The following is a 21,728-nucleotide window of genomic DNA, read 5'->3' as shown; positions in this document are numbered from 1 at the left end:
GATGGCTGCGCTCGGGTGGACGTCAATGAGTAATTACTCCCTTATTACAAATCTACTCCACCTTGGGGGATTCCCCTAAACATTTGGTCAACACTGTTCCCACTTCGAGTTATTGATCAATTCGCTCTCGCCCTACCATAAGCTTGCAGTCCCGGTTAGCTCAATTGGTAGAGCGACTGCTCCGGTGAAGCGGTGGTCCCGGGTTCGATCTCCGGACCAGGATGAATTTTTCTTTAACTACGAAGTTTCTGAGAAAGCTGTATAGCTTTCCTTTGTAGCGGCATGGCTGCGCTCGGGTGGACGTCAATGAGTAATTGCTCCCTTATTACCATGCATTAAAATGCAACGAAAACAAGAACAGCAGCAAGGAAGTAAAACTTCCTTATACTCGGTGACAAGTTTTCCTGGCAATGAAGCAGAAGTTACGGAGTTCCAACAAGCCTTCTATAGGACCCCTATAGTCCCCCTTTATAGTTATTTTTCTCTTAAGGGGGGGGGGGGGGGGGGGGGGGGGGACGGGGTTTTGAGGCCCGAAAATTGTGAAAAAAAAAATTTCAAAATGGTATTTTCGAAAACTATGGCCCATCTTCTACATATCTATGAATTTATTTGTTCCCTGGGTCAGTATTTTCTCTTTAATTCCACTTTGTAAGGCACTAAGGAGCTCATCTCTGTTTGTTTTTCCTTGTTTTCTCAAAACACAAATTTTTGACGGTTTGCTAGTTTACAAGGAGGATATCTTTGCATCTGAAGTAGATAAAGGAATAATTTTTATTACAGCATGCTGCTAAATGATTGAAGTGCGCAATGTTGGGGACTCACTTCTCGATTTGTGCTTGCTAACTTTTTTTCTGCAGTCTATTCTAAACTGCCTGTCAACCAGTCCTCTCTACATTGAACTTCAGTTTAAAAAAAAACAACATTGGCTTAATCAAAAAAGTATTTCCTGCATTCTATTGCTTGTACTGTATACTATCTAGCCACATATTAATAACAGTTTTCTTATTAGTGTTTTTTTTCTTTTGTTTTTGCAAACAAAGGAGTGAAAAATGTCTGATATCTTGCAAACTAATTGGCGTGTCTGAAAAGTGTCACATATTTTAAATCGGCATAAAGAACTTATTGAGACTTCATTTTCATTGCATTAAGTCCTAAAATAAAGAAAAAGTTCCCAGACCCCTGTCCACCCGTTAAAACGTAGTGTACTGTCAATATTCACTATTCGAGGCATATTTCTAATGCAACTGCCAACTTTCAACTTTGAAAGTCAAGGGGAAAAAAAAAAATTAGGCGTGGTTTAGCTCTGGCCAAGCCTGGTCAGTTGCGTTAGCTGCGACGCTTTTCGAGTCATGCAGCGCGTTCTTCTGCTGTCTCCCGAGCGCGTCGTCTCTTTCTAGCTTGCCGTTGCTTCTCTTTAGCGCTCTACATAACGACAAGATTCCACCGAGGCGAAGCGCACGTACGCCCCCGCGAAGCGCCACCTCCTCACCCTCTACCTCGGCGGAGAGCACGCATCTGGCGGGAGCGAGCAACTACGCGCGCGGCAGCGGCGCCGATGACAGCGACGCCACCTGGCGGAGCTCAGCTGAAACGGTCGCTAGGCAACGGCTGTTCAAGGCCATTCGTGCCTACCAGCCACTGGCTACGCAACGAGGCGAAAACCTGGCATAGTGTTGCTAATGCAACAAAACACTCTTCTTGACTACAACAATCTTTCTGTGAACATCTAGTTAGGCTTCCATAATGCCAGCAATGGAGTGAATGTACCGAGGAGGGAGCAATGTGCCTGGTGCCAAGGTGAACCACCTTGCGGCCGAACTATTTGACGGAATGACACTGCGGAATGACGACTGCTTCGGTGCAGCAGTGGTCCCAGGTTCGATCCCCGGAACAGGACGAATTTTTCTTTAACTGCGATCGGACGAGAACCGAGAAAGCTGTATAGCTTTCCTTTGTAGCCGTATGGCTGCGCTTGGGTGGATGTCAATGAGTAATTACTCCCTTATTACAAATCTACTCCACCTTGGGGGATTCCCCTAAACATTAGACCAACGCTGTTCCCACTTCGAGTTATTGATCAATTCGCTCTCGCCCTACCATAAGCTTGGCGTCCCGGTTAGCTCAATTGGTAGAGCGACTGCTCCGGTGAAGCGGTGGTCCCGGGTTCGATCCCCGGACCAGGACGAATTTTTCTTTAACTGCGAAGTTTCTGAGAAAGCTGTATAGCTTTCCTTTGTAGGCGTATGGCTGCGCTTGGGTGGATGTGAATGAGTAATTACTCCCTTAATGACACTGCTACGGATGTTCCGCCCCTGAAGCCTTCTCTTCATTGCCAAGGAAAGCTGTCGCCGAGTGTAGAAAGCTAATGTAAAATTTGGTTTCCACGCAAATTCAAACACCAGCCTCTTGAAAAAAAAAACAAACAAAAAAAAACAATAGCCACATCACACAAATGTGTCCACGCACATGGTTCATGCAGCTCAACAAACAAGATCCATGATTCACCATTGCACAATTTAGGCAATCACCAATGGAAGCATACTGAACAGAACCTCGGCACTCAGCACAGACCATACATATTTCAAAGCTGCTTATGAACACTGTTCAGGCACGGCCCTTATAAGAGGTGTAAAACATCCTTCAGAATCGAGAAATCTGGGAGAACGCACCTACAAAGCGCTACATGCGTTATGCTACACAAATGCCAGTGAAACGTTTATTCTGAGTTCTTCTCAAAAAATTCCTCTTCTCAGTGAACTTATGGCACCAAGCCATTGGAAGCATGCAGAAATAATCTTAAAGATTTCTCTCCTTACTCACGATTACCAGGTTCATTTTCTAACATTCCTGGCAATTTATTTCATGCAGACACATAGCCAATTTTGTATTTCCATTGCACTTCTCAGTGAGCCCTGTCAGGATAAGCACAGAGTCTGCAGTATGTCACAAAATTAGGGGTGTGCGAATATTCGAAATTTTTGAATATGTTTCGAATATTATATTTTTAGTATTCGTATTTGATTCGAAATCCAAGTATTCGTGTTCTTTCGAATATTCGACCCGACGCGAATATTCGTATCTAGCCGAATATTCATTGTGAGCACCGGCGTTCATTTCAATCCGCAAGCCCTATCAACAGAGACATCATAACATGGCGGCGCCCAGAGCAATGCACATGAATGAAGGAAAATTTTTCCTTCCTCCAAGGGCCATGCCGTAGCTGACTGCTCTGGTGAGCTTTTTTGTGGCTATACCTGCGAAGCTACTATAGTCAGAGCAGTACATGAAGTACCTCGCAATACGTGCCATGTCAGCGCCAAGTGACAGGGCATTTTCTGTGGCTGGAGGGGTCGTTTCAGCTAGAAGGGAAATACTTCTGCCTGACCAAGTGGAGCAGCTCGTTTTCCTTCACGACAACATTTTATGTTCATCCCAGCAACGCTCTTTTCTGCTGATGGCAAACTAGCCTTAATCAATGCTGTGTACTAGCCATCCTCTCTGATATTTCCACTCTTCTAAGAATAATGTTCGACACTTTTATACTTTTTGTGCAGCCACACACACCTTTTGTGTTCATTTAATCATCGATAGTTGAACTTAGATGTTCTTGGGTGCTCAAATAAATGTTTTGTAGTGGTTAAATGCGTCTGTCCTTGATCATTCGATATTCGATTCAATATTCAGAATCAAGTATTCGTATTCGATTCGTATTCGAAAAATTTGATATTCGCACACCCCTACTCAAAATAGCAACATGTCGCACAGCGACTCCATTTGTAACAAACTCGGCAGAATTTCTTAGGTTAGGTAGTGCTGTATATTGACATGTAGTGGTGACTGCAGTCCGGCGAACAGGAAAACAACGAGAATCGCTTCTAAATGAAACTCCTTATTTAGGCTGACTTGCGCCCGCAAAGAACTGAATCACTCGGCGGCGGTGTAGCAACAAGCGTGCTCGGCGGTCGTTGAACAGAATGCCCAGCGCTCTCGGCCGTGCTCTTTTTAAAGCTGACAGCGAACTTTCGAGATAAAGCTTGGAAAGTTACTAGAACACTCCGGAACAACGTAGAGTCGGCTCCGCCTAGGTGTGATCAATCGAGATAAATCTAGGCACGTCTTGCATCACAAACAAAGCGATAAAGCGGCGTGCCGGCAGCTTTGAAGAATGAACAAACAATCACTACAAACATTTGCTGCAATATTGCATTGCACAAGATCTGTAGTCAGTACTAACCTCCAACTTTTTCCTAATTGTTGAGAAATCCATCGGCTGCTCGATTACGTCGTAGTACCCAGGGGCATCTTCAGGATCGACTGCAGACATCAGAAACAAGACAGGGGTACCGGAAAACATCCAGCTTCAACACTGCTGCCATACAAGAACAGGAATAAATAGACCCCATCTTTCTACCACCCTTAAAAGTGCTATGAGGCTAAAATATCAAAAAAAAATTCCGATTACACCCTAAGCATGACACAATATGAACTCAAGTTGATTTCTGTAAGTCACCCACCTGCCACAGTTTACACCAAAACCATTCCACAAGGCCACGGCTAGAGTTATTTGTGCGGTTTACAGAGAAAGCTGATTCTGTTCAGGTTAGAACCATGAACTGCAAAGAGGAATTGTGGCAACAGCACAGTGGAAATACATGTCTATTCATACATGGAATAACACACTGAGACAAACTGCAAATTATTAAGCGTATCGAAAGTTAGTGCCATGGTCATTAACCACTTGCCTTGTCTTACACATGATTGTTCAAAAAAGTTGCAACATTTTCTTCAACATTTCTAAAAAAGATCTCGACAAATCTATGCTTGCGTTTTGACAATGGCATTTTTTCGCACTTATCCTCACTTGCAAGAAGGCTGTAAAAATTAACACAAAGTATCCTCGAAATACTGAAAGAGGATCCAATAGCCAGCAAGAGAACAGCACAGCAGAATTAGGCTCTCAAAACTGGAACAGTCAGAACAGTTTCCAAACTTCTTTCAGGCACAAACGCCAGAAATGCGGATCCTTCTACAGTGTCTACATGCAATTTTCAATTCCTAAACGCATCACGACTGCACACTGGAACACAGTAAGAACATTAACACTAACATTAGCACTTCAAGTGGCTACTGTAGCCTCTGCAATAGGCTGCCCTTGTTTTGAACACAGCTGCAGCTGCTGATAGGTTCATTTACCAGTGGTAATGCAATACTTATCCATAGCCTGCCACACATTCTGCCATCTGGGCACACAACAAAGGCTGTATTTTGACTGTGGCAACGGGAAGACCGGCCCTTGGCAACGGGAAGACCGGCGTAGCACTAGAAATGGTTGCAGCAGTCGGCAGCAATGCAAAGCCTCATTAGACCAGTCGTCAAGGCTGATACATGACTGACCTGAAAACTATACTACCAGCTGCATAGCCTCCAAAACTGCAGAAAGAATAGGCGTCAAAATCTCAAAGGCACGCCACTATGGAAAGAACTATCTGTTCACTGAAACACCAACTAAGGCCCCTGGACACCACAGTAACTATGTAAGAGGTTGCCTAAGTGCGCTGACAAATGGCAATAATTCTGTAAACATATCTAATCAAAGGGACATCAACATCATCATCATCATCAGCCTGACTACGCCCACTGCAGGGCAAAGGCCTCTCCCATGTCTCTTCAATTAACCCTGTCCTTCGCCAGTTGCGGCCCCCTATCCCCGCAAACTTCTTAATCTCATCCGCCCACCTAACTTTCTGTCGACCCCTGCTAGGCTTGCCTTCTCTTGGAATCCACTCCGTTACCCTTAAAGACCAGCGGTTACCTTGCCTTTGCATTACATGCCCTGCCCAAGCCTATTTCTTCCTCTTGATTTCAACTATAGGATATCATTAACGCGCGTTTGTTCTCTCACCCACTCCACCCGCTTCCGATCTCTTAACGTTACACCTATCATTTTTCTTTTCATAGCTCGCTGCGTTGTCCTTAACTTAAGCTGAACCCTCTTTGTTAGCCTCCACGTTAACAGGTTTGTTCATAGAAGGTTGAGGCCACGTACTACACCAGGGTGGCCAAATCCTGTTCTGGTGTTCAAAGGAGCCCTGGTGGCAATTGTGTTCTCAATAAAAATTGATTCTACGGCTCTTTCTGGGTTCATTGATGCTTGCCCGGCAAAAAAGATTCATTTATTGCGGAAATAACTACACTTATAAATTTTCCCGCTGGTTGATTCACACTCATGACATCTACATCGAAAAAACTCCACCCTTACCATTTTGATGTGAATGACAGTGCAGCCTAACGTCTGGAATCTATGCCCAAAAAACTGTGTTGATACACCACAGTAACCTCCCAAAATCTGCCGGCGATGACACCTATTTATTCATTTTCTAGTCTTTTCTACTGCGCTTACAGAAGCTCCACTTTTAGTGAAGGTACTGCACCATCGTTAGAATGCGGTATTCTATCAATATGAATCAATTTCAATTTTCTCTCAGCATGCGTTCAACATATCATCTTATTTCACAGTGCGGTATGTCCCAAATTTGAAAAAAAAAAAAGAGAGAAAAGCAACATAAGTTAAACAAGCCGCCAGGCTTTCTGCTGCAAGGGCAAACAACGGAAGCACACAAAGTAAAGCTAGAGGTCGATAGTCTTGTGTAATGAAGTCAGGTAAAAGGCTCCAGGAATTTCTTTTTTTAATGAAACATGGTACCAATCAATGCCTCTTTGAGACAGCAATATCTTATGTAAAAAAAAAAAAAAAGCAGCAAAGCAGAGATGGAGATTTAACAAAAACAAGCTAACAAAACCACATGCAGTGAACCTACGCACTGCAGGCCAGACCCAAGATCTTACCTGGCTCCAGAAACCAGTGCGCCGGCAAAAGCATGCCTTTGGACCTGTTGACACCCCTGAATTTGCACACCCGGTCTAGGAGTCCTGACGCAACACGCGCCCAGCCCGACACATGTCCTGACGCACACAAGGACTCGTCAATCAGGGTGTTGACGCGTCGTTTCCTCTTCAGCAAAAGCTGCGGCCCTGTTGTACCCCTTGACGTGCTGGGCTGGGACAGGGACACGGGGGTCGACGACGCAGACGAGGTCACCGTCCTCTCCACCAGCTCTGTCGCCACCTCAACGGTCACTACATTGCTGGCCACTTCGTCCACTTCTGGACCGGCCGAGCTCAGCACCGAGTCGTCGTCACAGTTCGCGTGAAATCTTGACGTCGATGCAGCTCCGTCCTGAACTCCATTTGCCAGACCACCGTAGCCGTGTGGTGCTGCCGATGAACTGACTGTGCGTGAATTGCTCGGAGCATCTTCCAGAGCCACGTTGCTGCCGCTGTCGTCGTCGCAGTTGTCCGACGAGACGGTCAGGTTGGATGCCACTTCCGCTGCCGCACAGACCACAATCTCGGAGGAGGTCTCCACATCGTGCATTCCCCCGACGAGAATGACGTCACCGATGGATGAAGATGTCGAGGCGGCTCCGTTCTCAAATGTCTCAGAGTCGTCAACGTTCCTGGGCGTTGCGGGGTCTGAGCCGGTGCCATTGCTGCTACTGCCGCCTCCGCTGCTGCTACCTCCGTTCCCGTTATTGCCATTCTGCTCACTGTCCATTTGCAACTGCTGGCTTTCACCACAAGTGCTCCCCAGCACGCCATTCAAGGCAGCAGCAGCAGCAGCAGCATTGTCACGCGACGATGGGCCAGCAGAGGAGTCGGCCACGATGGGCTGTGCACCCGACGAGGAGGAAGAGGAAGAAGAGGTTGATGATGATGAAGAGGTGTCGAAATGCGCCGCGTCATCAGTTCTGTGGTAGGTGAGCGTCAGTGAAGCGACGTCCACTGCTGGAGGTGAGCATGACGATGTGCTGGGGCCAGATGATGAGCATGAAGGGAGGGAAACCAGGTGGTACGTGGACGGAGATGGGTTGGTGCCTCGCTGCGCCCCAAACACGGTGCTCGACACCGAGTCCACCATGACTGACGTGATGCCTTCGCTGGCCTCTGCAAAGTGAAACAAACAAGCACTGCTATGCCCGCCACTTTTCACAATTTATCCACTTAACCTGACAAGTACTACTGCTCAGAAACAAGGCCAGTTAATCACGTCGTGCACTGAACAGTGCCAGAGCAACAAGTGAGTCAGCCACAATGGGCTGACTCATTTGGCACATGAGTAAAAGGAATGAATCCCTGCATCTGTGTACAGCTCACATTTCCAAGTGCATCACCAAAGCGCATTCCCAAAGCCTATTTAAAAAGGCTTACACATTCCACAAGCCCCTAAGAGATGCTGCAGTTCACAAATGAGTAGCAAACCAATTCGGTGCCATGGTCCCTGGAAGTCTCTCCACAGCACCACATTCCTTATCTCCACACTGCCTTAGGAGACATGCGGGTGGAAAAACGGCGATTTTATAGAAAAGCTGCATTATTGGTTTTCGGTGCGAAAGCACTAATTCGGAGGTTCAGAGCCTAGTAAAATCGTCCAGCACTTGTCTGTTCGAACGCAACCTGGGTCGCATAAATTCCACTGGTGGCAGCACCTGTCATCGCAGGGCAGTGGCACATTGGAGTGGTATGAGGACTCCCAGGGATCGATAAATGCTCAGTAGGGAAAGACCAATTCGGCATATATGGATACGCCGTGCTTTCGCACTGTATACAAATCCTGCAAACATTCTCTCTCATTCTTTTTTGCTTGTTTTATTATGTGCAAGCCGTTCTCTTTCATGTCCAACAATACCAGCGTCCACTATAAATGTGAAATTGCTAAAACCTGCGATGTAAACACGCAAAGCGACCGGAAAACAAACACAATTGCTCTACTTTCATGGCGGTAACAAATTTAATTGGTGTCATTTCCCACCACTGCGGAGCTGCACACAGGTAAAGGGAGGAAGCCTTCTTGTCCCAAGACGCATCCTCTGGCAGTTTCGTAGCTCAAAACACTGTCATCAACACTTCATCAACACAGCCTCTTTAAATCACTTTGGACGCAGTTTTCTTCATCTATCATTTTGATGCAACCTCAGTGCTTGTGCATGACATTATTGCAATTGCTCTCATCCCATCACAACGAAATTTGGTATGGATATGCTTTACTGTATACAGAAGGCAGCTATACCATTTGTATTGCAATTTATGGTATTACAATCATTGCAGTCCTGTCATAAAGAGACATTCCTAAGAGTATAAATTTTTGAAAATTTCAGAAATGATAATGTTATAGTACATGGCAATTATTTTTCTCACTGCACAAAAGAAATCATAGCGAGCAAAATGAGATATTTCTCAGAATTGTCGCATGTATGCACTGGCAACAAATAGCAGATGCATAAAAACATCCCTATATTTCAAATGCCTGACTTCCGAAAACTGAACCAATCAAGACAGGCAAAAACTGACAACATTTTTAAAAAGAATTAACAAATATCTCTGAACTGCAAAATTTTTAGTCAGTTGGCACAAATATTACAAATATATTAACAAAAAAGCTTTGTTCTGGAGCATGTCCCCTTAACTGGAAGGAATGCAGCTGCTACCAGATAATGTATTCCTGAAACAATGTGGGCCTTCATCGTTCTTTATCCCTCTTATGTATTGGTTTGGTTTGGTTTATGGGGTTTAACGTCCCAAAGCGACTAAGGCTATGAGAGACGCTGTAGTGTAGGGCTCCGGAAATTTCGACCACCTGGGATTCTTTAACGTGCACTGACATCGCACAGTACACGGGCCTCTAGAATTTCTTCTCCAAAGAAATTCTAGCCGCTGCGGCCAGGATCGAACCCGCGTCTTTCGGGTCAGCAGCCGAGCACCGTAACCCCTGAGCCACCTCAGCGGCTCCTCTTATGTATGCACCATCATTATGTCCAAGGCCCCTTAGTTTTCCACCATTTTACAATTCCACGAAAAATTGCAAATTTGAGAATTTTCCAAACATTATATTATAAACAGCCACTTCCTTTTTCTTTTCATGTCATTTTTGTTGCAGACATCAGTAGGAACGGCAGGTTGATGGGAATGTACATAATTTACCGTATTTCCACAAGTCTAATGCGAGGGGAGGAGGAAGAGCTAAGATGAAAATGAAAAAATTCAAGGGGCACTTTGGTTCTCTAAAGTGCTGCAAGGCGAAAAAGCCTTCCCTGGCGCACTGTTTCGCATTGACTGCGAGACTGTTTGTGCCGTACTAGTGCTTTACTTCACTACACACTTTGACTGCTTCTTTAGCACGACTCTCTCTCTGCTTCGATGAGTTCGGTTGTATCCATGGCTCTGTTTGCAGTGATAAGGTATGCAATGTGGTCACCCACGGAGTCTTACGCCGCCTGTCGGAGCGGACGACAACTGTTTTTTATTAGTTGTCGTCTGCTCCAAAAGGGGGCGTCAGGCATCCGGGGGTGACCTCATTACTCCGAATCCGCACACTCTGACGTCGTAACCATTTCGACCAGCCGAAAAGCGTGACACCTCTGCTGACAACCTTCTGTCAATAACGATGAGGCATTAAAGGCTTTCACCTTAAAAAAAATAATATTACGACCATATAACACAACCTCAAAATGCTCACGGGGACCATGGCTAAGAGCTAAGCGTGAATATGGCATCGTCTTCCGTGTCATCAACGCTGTTCTAGAGGCAACACTTTAGAAGCGCACGCAACAAAATGAGCGCCGCAAAGCCCGCCAAGCTTTGATGCACACACAGTGTTAAGAGCCAACATGAGAACAAATGCACACTGTACAGGCCAGTGGAAAGCCATTAGATGGCCTCAGCTCCTCCAGCATTAACAGAAAATGTTGACATCTACAGTGCTGGCAACATTGCGCAGCAGCAGCCATGTGCCTTTCGAAATTGGTGGTGCATGGAAGAGGAATGAAGTGCACTGAAAACTCTTCCAGTGACTTCAGGTGTACCAAAGATCACTGAAATTTTTTTCGGAGTACCATGACTTTTTTCTTTATGGCTTTGCCTCAGAAAAAAACATGGCCGCCTCTGCGTAATGTTCCAAGTGCAAGCACCTTTGCGCCATTCTACCACTCTGCCTTTATGGCACCATCATTTCAACGATGAACTTTAAAGGCTTGCATCACTGACAAAATCAATTTCAGTGCTAACATCTGTCAACATTCGTGTGAAAACAAATAATAATTACTGCAACAGGTCTAAACAGCCCCTTGCGCGTCTATGCATGTTCCGAAGAAGAGCAAGCAAAGAACCATTCTAAGTTTGCTCCTGCAATGAAATTCAGTAGAAATGCTGATACTCAATGCACTGGCAACACGGGGAGGTAAGACATACCTCTGAAAAGACTAGCAGTGCATGGAAGAGGAATGCGTTACGGTTAACCCTTTTTTCAACAACTCCAGGTGCGTCTGGATTAGAAGCAACTGCCTATTGGTCTTAATGGCTCTTGAATGACAGGCTCGCATCAGGAAATTAAATGCTATGCAGAGAGACAGGCTCAGATGTTTGGAACTGCCAGCCCCTTACTGCCCAGCCCACTATTGCCACGCCCATAAAATCAATCAACCAAACAACTCCAAACATGCACTCAATACGAATGCTACAAAATAGGACCCACACTGGATAACAACAAAAAACCGTGAACTGCGGGGATATTGTAGGGAGGCACATCGGTTATGAGAGAAGCCACAGTGGAGGGCAGCGGATTAATTTATGCCACTTGGGGTTCTTTAACGATCACTGATATCGCAGAGCACATGGGCGTTTCTGTATTTCACCTCCATCAAAATATATGGCTGCTGTGGCCCAGACCAAATCCGTGACCTTGGGACCAGCAGCCGAACGCCAACGTCCCTGAGTGACCACAACAGGTAATAAACAACAACAGGAAAACCAAAACTTGCACTGTCATGAATAGCAGCTATAACAGACAAAGCCAAATAAAAGAACAAAAGATACAAGGCAGAGCCAGAAAACGAACACTTACCAGAGTCACAGATCAGTAGTTCGTAGACTTCTTCAGCGTCGTTGCCCGATTGCACGACACGTTCTGCTACAGACGCCGCAAGAAATTCACTGCCCGTTTCAGACTGGCTCGGCTGATCAGACGTGCCATTCCGGTTCTCTCGGTCTTCTACGACAGCGGGGGCACTGTCACAGGCTGTGGACACCGCATGCGATGACTCAACGCCTGAATGCGAATCCGAGGATGCTTCATCTGGAGCTGGTGGCACTGTTCCAGCTGCTGCTTCCGCTGCGGAAGCTGCTGACACCGTTGCCACTGCTGCTGCTGCTCCACCTCGGCTGCTGCAGCTGCTGCTTGTGCCCACATCGCTGAATGCCTGAACATCGGGAACATCTTCATGCGAGTCAACTTCCACGGACCCTGCGCAGAGCATGGAAACCAGGCGTAGTAATGGTTTGGTTTATGGGGTTTAACATCCCAAAGCGACTCAGGTTATGAGAGACGTTGTAGTGGAGAGCTCCGGAAATTTCGACCACCTGGGGTTCTTTAACGTGCACTGACATCGCACAGTACACGGGCCTCTAGAATTTCTCCTCCAAAGAAATTCAACCGCCGCGGCCGGGATCGAACCCGCGTCTTTCGGGTCAGCAGCCGAGCACCATAACCACTGAGCCACCGCGGCGGCTAAGGCGTAGTAATGAGTCTGAGAGAAACCGTCTAGGATTTCCTCGGGGCTGGTTCGTGGCAACACTTACTGTGATTTGTTACTTGAAAATTCTCCCCGTGGTTCGGGATTTTGGTGCCCACTGATGCCGGCGGCATGCAGTTGGCTGTGATTTGGTGGCAACATCGAGGCTAGCAAACGACGAGGACTGCACTCAACCATTCGTTTTGAAAGCTGCTCTTGAACTGCCTGGACTGGCGCTGCACACTGGCGGCCCCGCTACGGAACTTCGCAGAACTAGTGCAGCATACGCTACCAAATCGAAGACCTATCGTTCGTCTCAAAGCCCTTTTGATGCAATAGCATTTAGAAAATGGATTAAGGTGGATTAGTGGGTTGGATTAGTATAACCCTATACAATAATCCAATAGAAGGTACTTGAACATTCTAGAATGTGATGACTCAAGCATACAATGGAACCTGTTCGAACCGGAGTTTAGGCAGGAAAATCACAACATCATTAGACACACATTGTAAACACCACAGCAACCAACCTAAATGCCATCATTTACTTCTTTAAGAATGTGGTGGCCCCGCAAGTGTCTTTTTTTCCTTTGTCTCCAGGATTTTTTCAGCCTCTGCACTAAAATTTGCAAGCACATTTTGGCAGCTAGAGGAGCTGGGTTAGCGCAGTACATGCAGCGCACACAATCTTCAGCCAATATAAATAAGTTCCTACACGCAACTCTTGTCGCTCACAATTTCACAAGTTTCATGGCATTGTCGGTGTCCGCAAGAGACCATCTGCTGTGCCAGCTGTCGCATCCCCGCCACAGAAACCAGAAAGACGAAAGAAGGTGAAAGAAGACGAAAGAGAAAGAATATTCGGACACACTCAAAGGCAAGTGTGGCGGCCGCATTGCGTGTCCCAGTACACAGCCCTGGCCCTCCTCCCCTGGCAACCTTAGCAACACTGCAAGCAGCAGCAGAATGTTCTAGTAAGATCAGAAAAACCCGGGCAGAGACACGCACTCCCTCTCTCCCCACGGCTGCAGCAATGCCACCAGGTTTAAGTCGTTTCGCCTTTCCGTGCACCAGGATGACTCAATTCTCTCCTGCCCCCAGGATGGCTAGGAGGAGAAGGATAACACCTATGCATACCTATAAAAGTGTGTGTTGCAATTCCCCCCCCCCCCCCCCCCCCACCCCATGCCAGCTAGCGCATAACCATCCTATGAATTTTGAATACATTACAATCGTATGTGCATCCTTCTTTCTGGGTGAGAGAAATGACCAAAGATAGAATTTTAAGTCACCCAATATGAATCATGTTTGGCCCCCAGAATTACACAGAACAATACGAGACCCAAACAGCGGTCAAAGCCAAAATACTGCTTCGCCAGCCCTTAACGCACGTACTGCAAGGCAAGCAAAGGCTAGAGTTTTGCAGAGAGGCAGACATCCCTGAACAGATGTCTGAACAGATACGCAGATTATGAACTGGTAATAAAATGTGGGCAGATCAAAATATGTGCAAGTGCATGGTGCATGCAAGTTTCATCGTATGCTTGCCGAGGAATCAGATCTACACAGAACTGCCTTCAATAGACTGCAAAAACAAGCATTCCTGAGAATGGCACTTGCCTCCCAAGTATTCTGCCTCTTCAGTGCTGGACACAGACAGGGGCCGCGTGTCAAGGTGAAACGCACTACCAGATGCTGTTGGCGCGCTAGCCGCATCAACGGTCGAACAGGTAATCTCCGCCATGCTATCGGAATGCACCAGCACTGCCTCAGCAGTGCTCACTTCCTCTTCACTGTTGACCACGAGCTCACTCACCAGCGGCCCAGCCTCATTGCCATCAACACCATCATCATCATCCTCGAAATTCGGGCACGACACCGCCGACGTCACTTCGTTGCCCGCCACAGATGACAGGCCACTGCCATTCTCCGCCGACGTCACTTCCTCACGCTGAGCAGGCAGCGAGGAAGATGTCCCAGGCTGCTGTTCCATGACCGCCGAACTCACTTCCGCCGGTCCTTCCTGCTGCGACGACTCGACGGCACTGCTGTCTCGCTCTTCACTGCCAGCCACACTGCTTCCCTCGCCACTCGAGTTGTTGGCCAGGAGCAGCTCTTGGGCGTCGGGCGTTGGCGAAGAGACCACGGCGATTTCCAGCTCGGCTGACGTGACGTTGGAGCTGCTGCCCCCGGCGCCACCGCCCTCGACAAAGCAGGAAGGCAGCTGGAAATGGCCTGCCACAGAACTGCCCTCGCTGGTCTGGTCAGGAGAGTTCTGCTCGGGGACTGACGGCATTGAACTGGCGGCCGGGAGCCGGTGTTCCCCAAAAACTGCTGAGGAGGTGGAAGGCATGGGCACCACCAGGCATGGGGACGCGGACACCGATGTCGAACTGCTCACGTCACATCCGCGCTTTGCTTTGTGCATGTCCCTCCGGCCGTGGTCGTTGGACGAGGAACTGATGATGGCCGACTGCTCTTCATTGGGATTGCGGCGGTAGACCACTGCGGCAGACGAGGAACTTGATATGGAGTCCTGGAGGTCCGTCGGTCCCACGGAGTCCTCCTCATTGAGCGCACCGCCCTCGTTGGGGCTGCCACGGGAGCTGTCATTGGTGCTGTCATCGGAGTTCCCCTCGGAGTTCCCCATGACATTTTCGACGGAGTTTTCTGCTGAATCCTCGGCTGAATTTTCTGTAGAGCTCCGACTTGGCACCCTATTAGAAGTCACACTTGGCTGCTTGCTTGCATCCCCACTGCTCAGAACATCACTCAGGTCAGCATTTGAGTTTTCGTTCAGGCTCTCTATTGCAAGGGCACTCAGCGACTCCCTTGGAAGTCCGTTGGATGTCGAAGGTGTCGCACTACCACTGGCAGGTGTTTCTGCTGGAAAGCAGGCGGTAGATAGCCGCGGACCGTTGAGCTGTGGCCCACTAGCCGAACTTGCTGCAGGAGGCAGCGTCTTTGCACCGTGCTTCCACATGGAGCCTGGCGTGAACACGTTACTAGGGCCGGGAACGGCTAGATCAGAATCATCTGGTCGCCCGGGTGGCCTGCTCACTTCTTCAGCAGACTGTGAGGGGACAAGTTTGGTGGGCTGGGCCGCGACTATTGCTGGTGAGTTGGCAGGTTTTGGAGCTTGGGCTGTTATGGTTGCTTGAGTTGTGCTGGTAGAAGCTGTAGTGGCAATGGTGCCCGACACCTGCAAGGATTGAAAACCACATGAGCGCATGAACAGAAAAAAAGAAACACTATACAGGAAAAAAACCAAGAGAGAAATGAATAATGCTTCTGTAGGTGCAAACTTTACAAAGACACTGGACATGTGCCATGTTCTGTGTCTTGCTTCTGCATTTTGTAAACATCACAACAGCCTTCAACCTGCTCAGCTTTCTATTCTGTACCAATGAATAGACCCTGATGTGTGTGTTCCACACTGGGTTCAGTACTATCTGTTGGTAATGCATTCATAGAATCTGTTACTGTAGTACAGTAGAACCTGCTACACTGAAAGAGTTTACAGTAAAGTAAAACTGCTGCCCCATTTCGCCTTACATTTTACTGTACATTTTTTTTCATTTATAGTAAAGAAATCTTTAGTAAAGCGGGGCACTTAAGAAACTTACGCGCGAGTAATGCAAAAACACTGCGATTCTATTTCAAACTATTCCAATTCAATTTCAATCCTACTGACATTCTACTCTAAATCTATTCTATTCCTTAATAGCTGGTGCAGTTGCAAAATACTAGTCCTGACTACTACTAGTTAACATTTCGCATTTTCCCGTCTCTGATGATGTCACATTGTTTCGACCGATCGCAGTTTTGTAACGCCGCCATTTTTGGGTGATGCCAGGTTTTCGTGTCAAAAGAATCATCTAAGCTTTTGCACACAGCTCTGCTGCATGACTGTGCTGAGTGGTTACGAGGACAAAACAAGACGACTGGACACGGCATCTTGCTAAGCTTTTGCATTAAAAGAAATGGTTACGGTAAAGAGTGTTGGACCACTTATCGCAGAATAATGAGAATGTGGCACGCACACAGTCTAGGCCATATAAGAGCCACAGACACGTAACGGCATAATCATGAGGCCAACATGTGGAGGCAAATGGTTACTAAAGACGATAAAAAAATGGCACTCTTTGAGATGGCTTAGCCACCAGGCTCCCGAGCTGCGAGGAGAAGCCCAACTTATCGAAAGCCTTGGGGCCGTAAGGCAGGCACGAGGGGGGTGAGGGGGAAGGAAGCAACAATGGCTGCAAGCGAAGAAGGAAATGTAATCGATCAAAATTTTTGTATGGGCTAGTTGGTGGTTCATCTTAAGGAAGGTAACAGCAGCACAAAAAGACGGGGACACAAGAGACACACAACCAACAGGACTGGCGCTGAACTAACGACTGAAATTTTATTGAAAACGGCAGAGCTTTAAATACGAACAGGCCATCACAATTTCAAGAAGATAATGACTCGCCAAAAGATTATACAATGCCAGCATCAAAACCACTCAAATGGATATCACACCACCCGATAATCACTACAAGGCATGTGCAACTACTTAAAAAACCGGATGAATCATGAAAAAACAACAGGACAGGATGTAATCTCATGTCAAAGACTGATACACGGAAGTCAGTAGCATGGCAAACGCGGAGTCAAATGCGTGAAAGTAGAATAACGAAATAACACCCCAGGGGCCCCCGGCAACAACAGGAGTGAAACCTTAAAAGAAAAAAAATAAGAAAAAAAAAACGTAGTGAAAACAGCGACAAGGAAGTGAGAGAAAGCAGTAAGGAAAAACAAGGTACCCTGCGAAGAGAAAACCTAAAAGCACAAAGGCGGCTAACCAATGCTACCGTCCAGAAACCTGATTTCTTTCTTCTATAAGGCAATCGATGGCTTGCTCACGCACCAGTCACCTCCTATGGATATTATTGCCTTATCGAAGAAAGAAATCAGGTTTCTGGACGGTAGCATTGGTTAGCCGCCTTTGTGCTTTTAGGTTTTCTCTTCGCAGGGTACCTTGTTTTTCCTTACTGCTTTCTCTCACTTCCTTGTCGCTGTTTTCACTAAGTTTTTTTTTCTTTTAAGGTTTCACTTCTGTTGTTGCCGGGGGCCCCTGGGGTGTTATTTCGTTATTTTACTTTCACGCGTTTGACTCGGCGTTTGCCACGCTACTGACTTCCGTGTATCAGTCTTTGACACGAGATTACATCCTGTTCTGTTGTTTTTCGTGATTCATCCGGTTTTTTAACTAGTTGCACATGCCTTGTAGTGATTATCGGGTGGTGTGATATCCATTTGAGTGGTTTTGATGCTTGCATTATATAATCTTTTGGCGAGTCATTTCTTCTTGGAATTGTGATGGCCTGTTCGTATTTAAAGCTCTGCCGTTTTCAAAAAAATTTCAGTCGTTAGTTCAGCGCCAGTCCTGTTGGTTGTGTGTCTCTTGTGTCCCCGTCTTTTTGCGCTGCTGTTACCTTCCTTAAGATGAAGGAGAGGTGGCGTGGGCTGTTGAAAACGGAGAAGACAAAAGGGCAAACGTATGCAACACTGAGCAGTGTGAAGAACGCGGCAGCCACAGCAAGAAGTGCAGGCGCAACGGAACTGCACGGCGGTTTTGCCTTACTTGACTGTGCCGCACACTTTTCTTAACCACTGCCTCTGAAATGACACTGACGCCGCAGAAGATGACGCCGTGTTCATGCAAAGCTTTGGCATTCACATGGAATCAAACTTGCGTTGTAATCTTGTAAATGGGGTACTTTCGCAAGATGCAAACAAAATGGAAATCACGGCATGAAATGTGATGACTGAAAATAAATAACTGTCGCATAAAGGGAGGATAAGAGCAGGATGCAAGTTGTTTCTTAGTGTTTCTTTTATAAACCAACATTACGTGTTTGGCAAGAAGCCAGTTAATTAACGGACAGCATCCTCATAGCCAAGCTAACCCCAACAACTGACACAGTAAAGACACTGGTATTGCAAAGATTTTTGTTGGTTCGAGTGACTTTGATGCAGAGGGGTTCTCTTTACCTGCAATGCTAGTGTGCAATATTTGAGAGCAGATACACCGTATGGTGTCAACTCTTGATAACTCAAATTCAAAGGAGACTGAAAATTTGCTTGCATTACGTGGATATTGAACTAAGGGGTGGCATTTTAATATATCTGAAGCTGATGGGGCAAAAGCATCAGTTCAAATAAGCAGTACGCTCGAATTAACGTGAGCCAATTGTGCTACCGCTAAGTGTCCATTCTCTCTGAACTTGACTACAGATAGAAAAGAGACATGTTTGCTATGCTTTTCTGCAGTGACAATGGTGCTCTATGTGCTCTCAACGGTCACCAAATTTTGTGGTGGAGACCAGAGTTTTTTTTTTTTTTTTTTTACATGCATTACACACCCAGCAAAAAAAAATGTCACCTTAAGAGTCACGCTATTTGCTCTTCCATCCATTTCAGTGGCACTCTTGTAATCACAAAACATGTGCTGGGTTTGCGGAACAATATACAAAGGGGAGCTCTGTTATGCAAAACTAACGCTCAGACAGGCTAAGAGCTCTGCAATAGACAAGCACAATGGAGAGCACATCACGACAGTGGCCCCGAGACCACAATCTATTTTGAAGTTTAACAACACCCTCTACAATTTCCAAAAGGAAGTGGGCGCCTGTGTCCGAAGCGCTTTTTTGAGAATTCGATGAGAGTCAAGGGCATCACCATTTCAAATGCTAGCGCAGAACGATTTTGCGCACGTCCCACGCAAGTTGCACACATTGGACCCCTTTAAGCTCATTGAATTCCGAAACCTCTCCAGTTGGCTTTTATGCCAACTGAAGAGGTTCTGAAGAGGCAGAAACGAGGAGGCTAACAAAGAGGGTTCAGCTTAAGTTGAGGACAACACAGCGAGCTATGGAAAGAAAAATGATAGGTGTAACGTTAAGAGATCGGAAGTGGGCGGAGTGGGTGAGGGAACACACGCACGTTATTGACATCCTAGTCGAAATCAAGAGGAAGAAGTGGGCTTGGGCAGGGCATGTAATGCGAAGGCAAGATAACCGCTGGTCCTTAAGGGTAACGGAGTGGATTCCAAGAGAAGGCAAACGTAGCAGGGGACGGCAGAAAGTTAGGTGGGCGGATGAGATTAACAAGCCTGCGGGGATACGGTGGCCGCAACTGGCACATGACAGGGTTAAATGTAGAGACATGGGAGAGGTCTTTGTCCTGCAATGGGCGTAGATATAAGAGATGGTAATGAAGGCATTAAACAAACGAGAACAGGGAAAGGCATGACACCTGTGTAGAGAATGCATACAACAAGACACAGTCATCACGGTTAGGTCTCCACAACACCAGCAAAACAGACATCAAGACGAGCAAAAAACAGTGGCACACCGTCAGTCCTAGCCTTTCGGCAATCCCGCTCGCCACAATGCCGTTGCTGGCACCAGGAACATCCTTCCTATCATCATCATCATCTGCAAGGATAAAAATAAACAAACAACAGCTTTTCAATCATTTTTCTCTACACTTTTCTTTTTCTTTCTAAGTATTCCATGTTTAGAAAAACACAATAGAGAGGCACAAAACAAAGTCCTACTGATGATCTACATTCAACTCTCCCCAGTCAGAGAAACGTTCACATCTCTGTCCGACTAAATGAACAAGGAAGCATTACCAAATTCGCTGTGGCTTAGCTTGGTTAAGCCCGGTAATTGCGAAAGCAATATCCGTACCTACGCCATGGTACAGCTGGTAGTGTAGCTGGTGGTGGTGCTTGTGGTTAGACTTGTGGTGATGCATAGGTTATACAATCCAATCCAAACCAATCCAATGCAGTCCAATCCAATCCAATGTAATCTAATCTAAACGAATCCAATCCAATCCAGTCCAATCTAATCTAATCCAATCTAATGCAATCAAGGTCAAATGAAGGTCAATGGTGGTCACCGGCCGCAGCACGGCAAAGGCGTGAAAGTGCAAGTAGTATTGCTTTCGCAATAAAAGATGCGAGCTCGATGCTTTCATTCCTGCTAAACGGTACAGTTTTTCTAAATTTCAGAGCAACTTACCTTTGGGATTGCGCGGTCGTCTCCTGCCTGGGCTGTGAGGCTGGTCAGAACTGTTTCCAGGCGCTGAAGGCGGCAGTCTACCGCCACCATCTCCACCTTTTAGTCTGGTTGTTTGTCTGGTTGCAGAAGTGGTGCCTGGGAAAAGGAATACCTCACTGTGCTGTCAAAAGCAACAGAGAACACCACTGTGCAACTCAAATAATTCAAAAACGAAACCAATTAAAAACTAAAACCAAATTAAAGAAAACAAAAGTAAAAAAAGAATAGGAAAGCCTGGCTGAAAAGATGAATACGGCTGACGACCACCGAATTTCAATGGCTGTGGTGTCCCAGCTCACCATGTACACAGCGTGACAGGTGGTAATGTCATGTAAATGCTCTCATTTTGCTACACCGGCTTCTACAAAAACAGACAAGTAACACTCCACGTCTGAGTGAACCAAAAGCAAAATTAACGAAACTCATGGGCAGTACAACACAGTTAACATAATTTCAGCATTTTTTCTTGTTATACGCATTTATACTACATACAATTCCTGCCACGATTGCAAGGTAAACTACAGTCTAGCCCGGTTGTAGCGCAGTCGGTGGGAATCACCGCTTTGCTATATCCACTATTTCGTTATGTGCTGACTACGAAAGAAAAAATACAGATATCGGCAAATTTATTTATTGCCGCTGGAAGAACTGGTTCAGTGTTCCCAGAACACGTTTCACGAGTGCGGAGTTCAGGACCACGGCCTCCATGCTATCCAACTGCGGACCGAAATTCTGGTCGAACTCCGAACTCCCAAGGAACATGCACAGAGTGTCAACTGCTGTGACGGTCGCTGCAGAGGTCACTGGCTTATGGGCAGAACCAGCATCCATCGCAATCGCCGTCGAAGGCGCTGTCCGCCGTGGTCCCGTCCATGATGCTTCCGGCAACTTCGTCAGTCGTCAAGTCCTCGAGATAGCAACAAGGTCGGTGGCGGCGGAAAACGAAGTCCATGTAGCTCAGACCCGAACGCACAAGGTCCTACCCTCT

General features: G+C 46.6%; 1 protein-coding gene across 4 annotated transcripts in view; it reads right to left on the bottom strand.

Moving 5' to 3' along the window:
• LOC149343427 (uncharacterized) overlaps window positions 1–21,728 on the bottom strand; it is a 104,608-nt gene that overhangs the window by 8,686 nt on the left and 74,194 nt on the right. For all 4 annotated transcript variants that reach the window (XM_089545915.1, XM_089545914.1, XM_089545913.1 and 1 more), the window contains exons 16-21: window positions 20,702–20,836; window positions 20,025–20,107; window positions 14,244–15,825; window positions 11,957–12,355; window positions 6,847–8,004; window positions 4,235–4,314 (exon numbers count right to left, since the gene is read on the bottom strand). In XM_089545915.1, the coding sequence (XP_089402041.1) occupies window positions 4,235–4,314; window positions 6,847–8,004; window positions 11,957–12,355; window positions 14,244–15,825; window positions 20,025–20,107; window positions 20,702–20,836 (3,437 nt within the window). The remainder of the gene's footprint in view (window positions 1–4,234; window positions 4,315–6,846; window positions 8,005–11,956; window positions 12,356–14,243; window positions 15,826–20,024; window positions 20,108–20,701; window positions 20,837–21,728) is intronic.

Source organism: Amblyomma mixtum, chromosome 5, assembly GCF_055824585.1.
Source record: "Amblyomma mixtum isolate Tamu chromosome 5, ASM5582458v1, whole genome shotgun sequence".
Classification (NCBI taxonomy): Eukaryota; Metazoa; Arthropoda; class Arachnida; order Ixodida; family Ixodidae; genus Amblyomma; species Amblyomma mixtum.
Note: the sequence above shows the minus strand (reverse complement) of the source record. Positions and strands in the feature narration are given on the sequence as shown.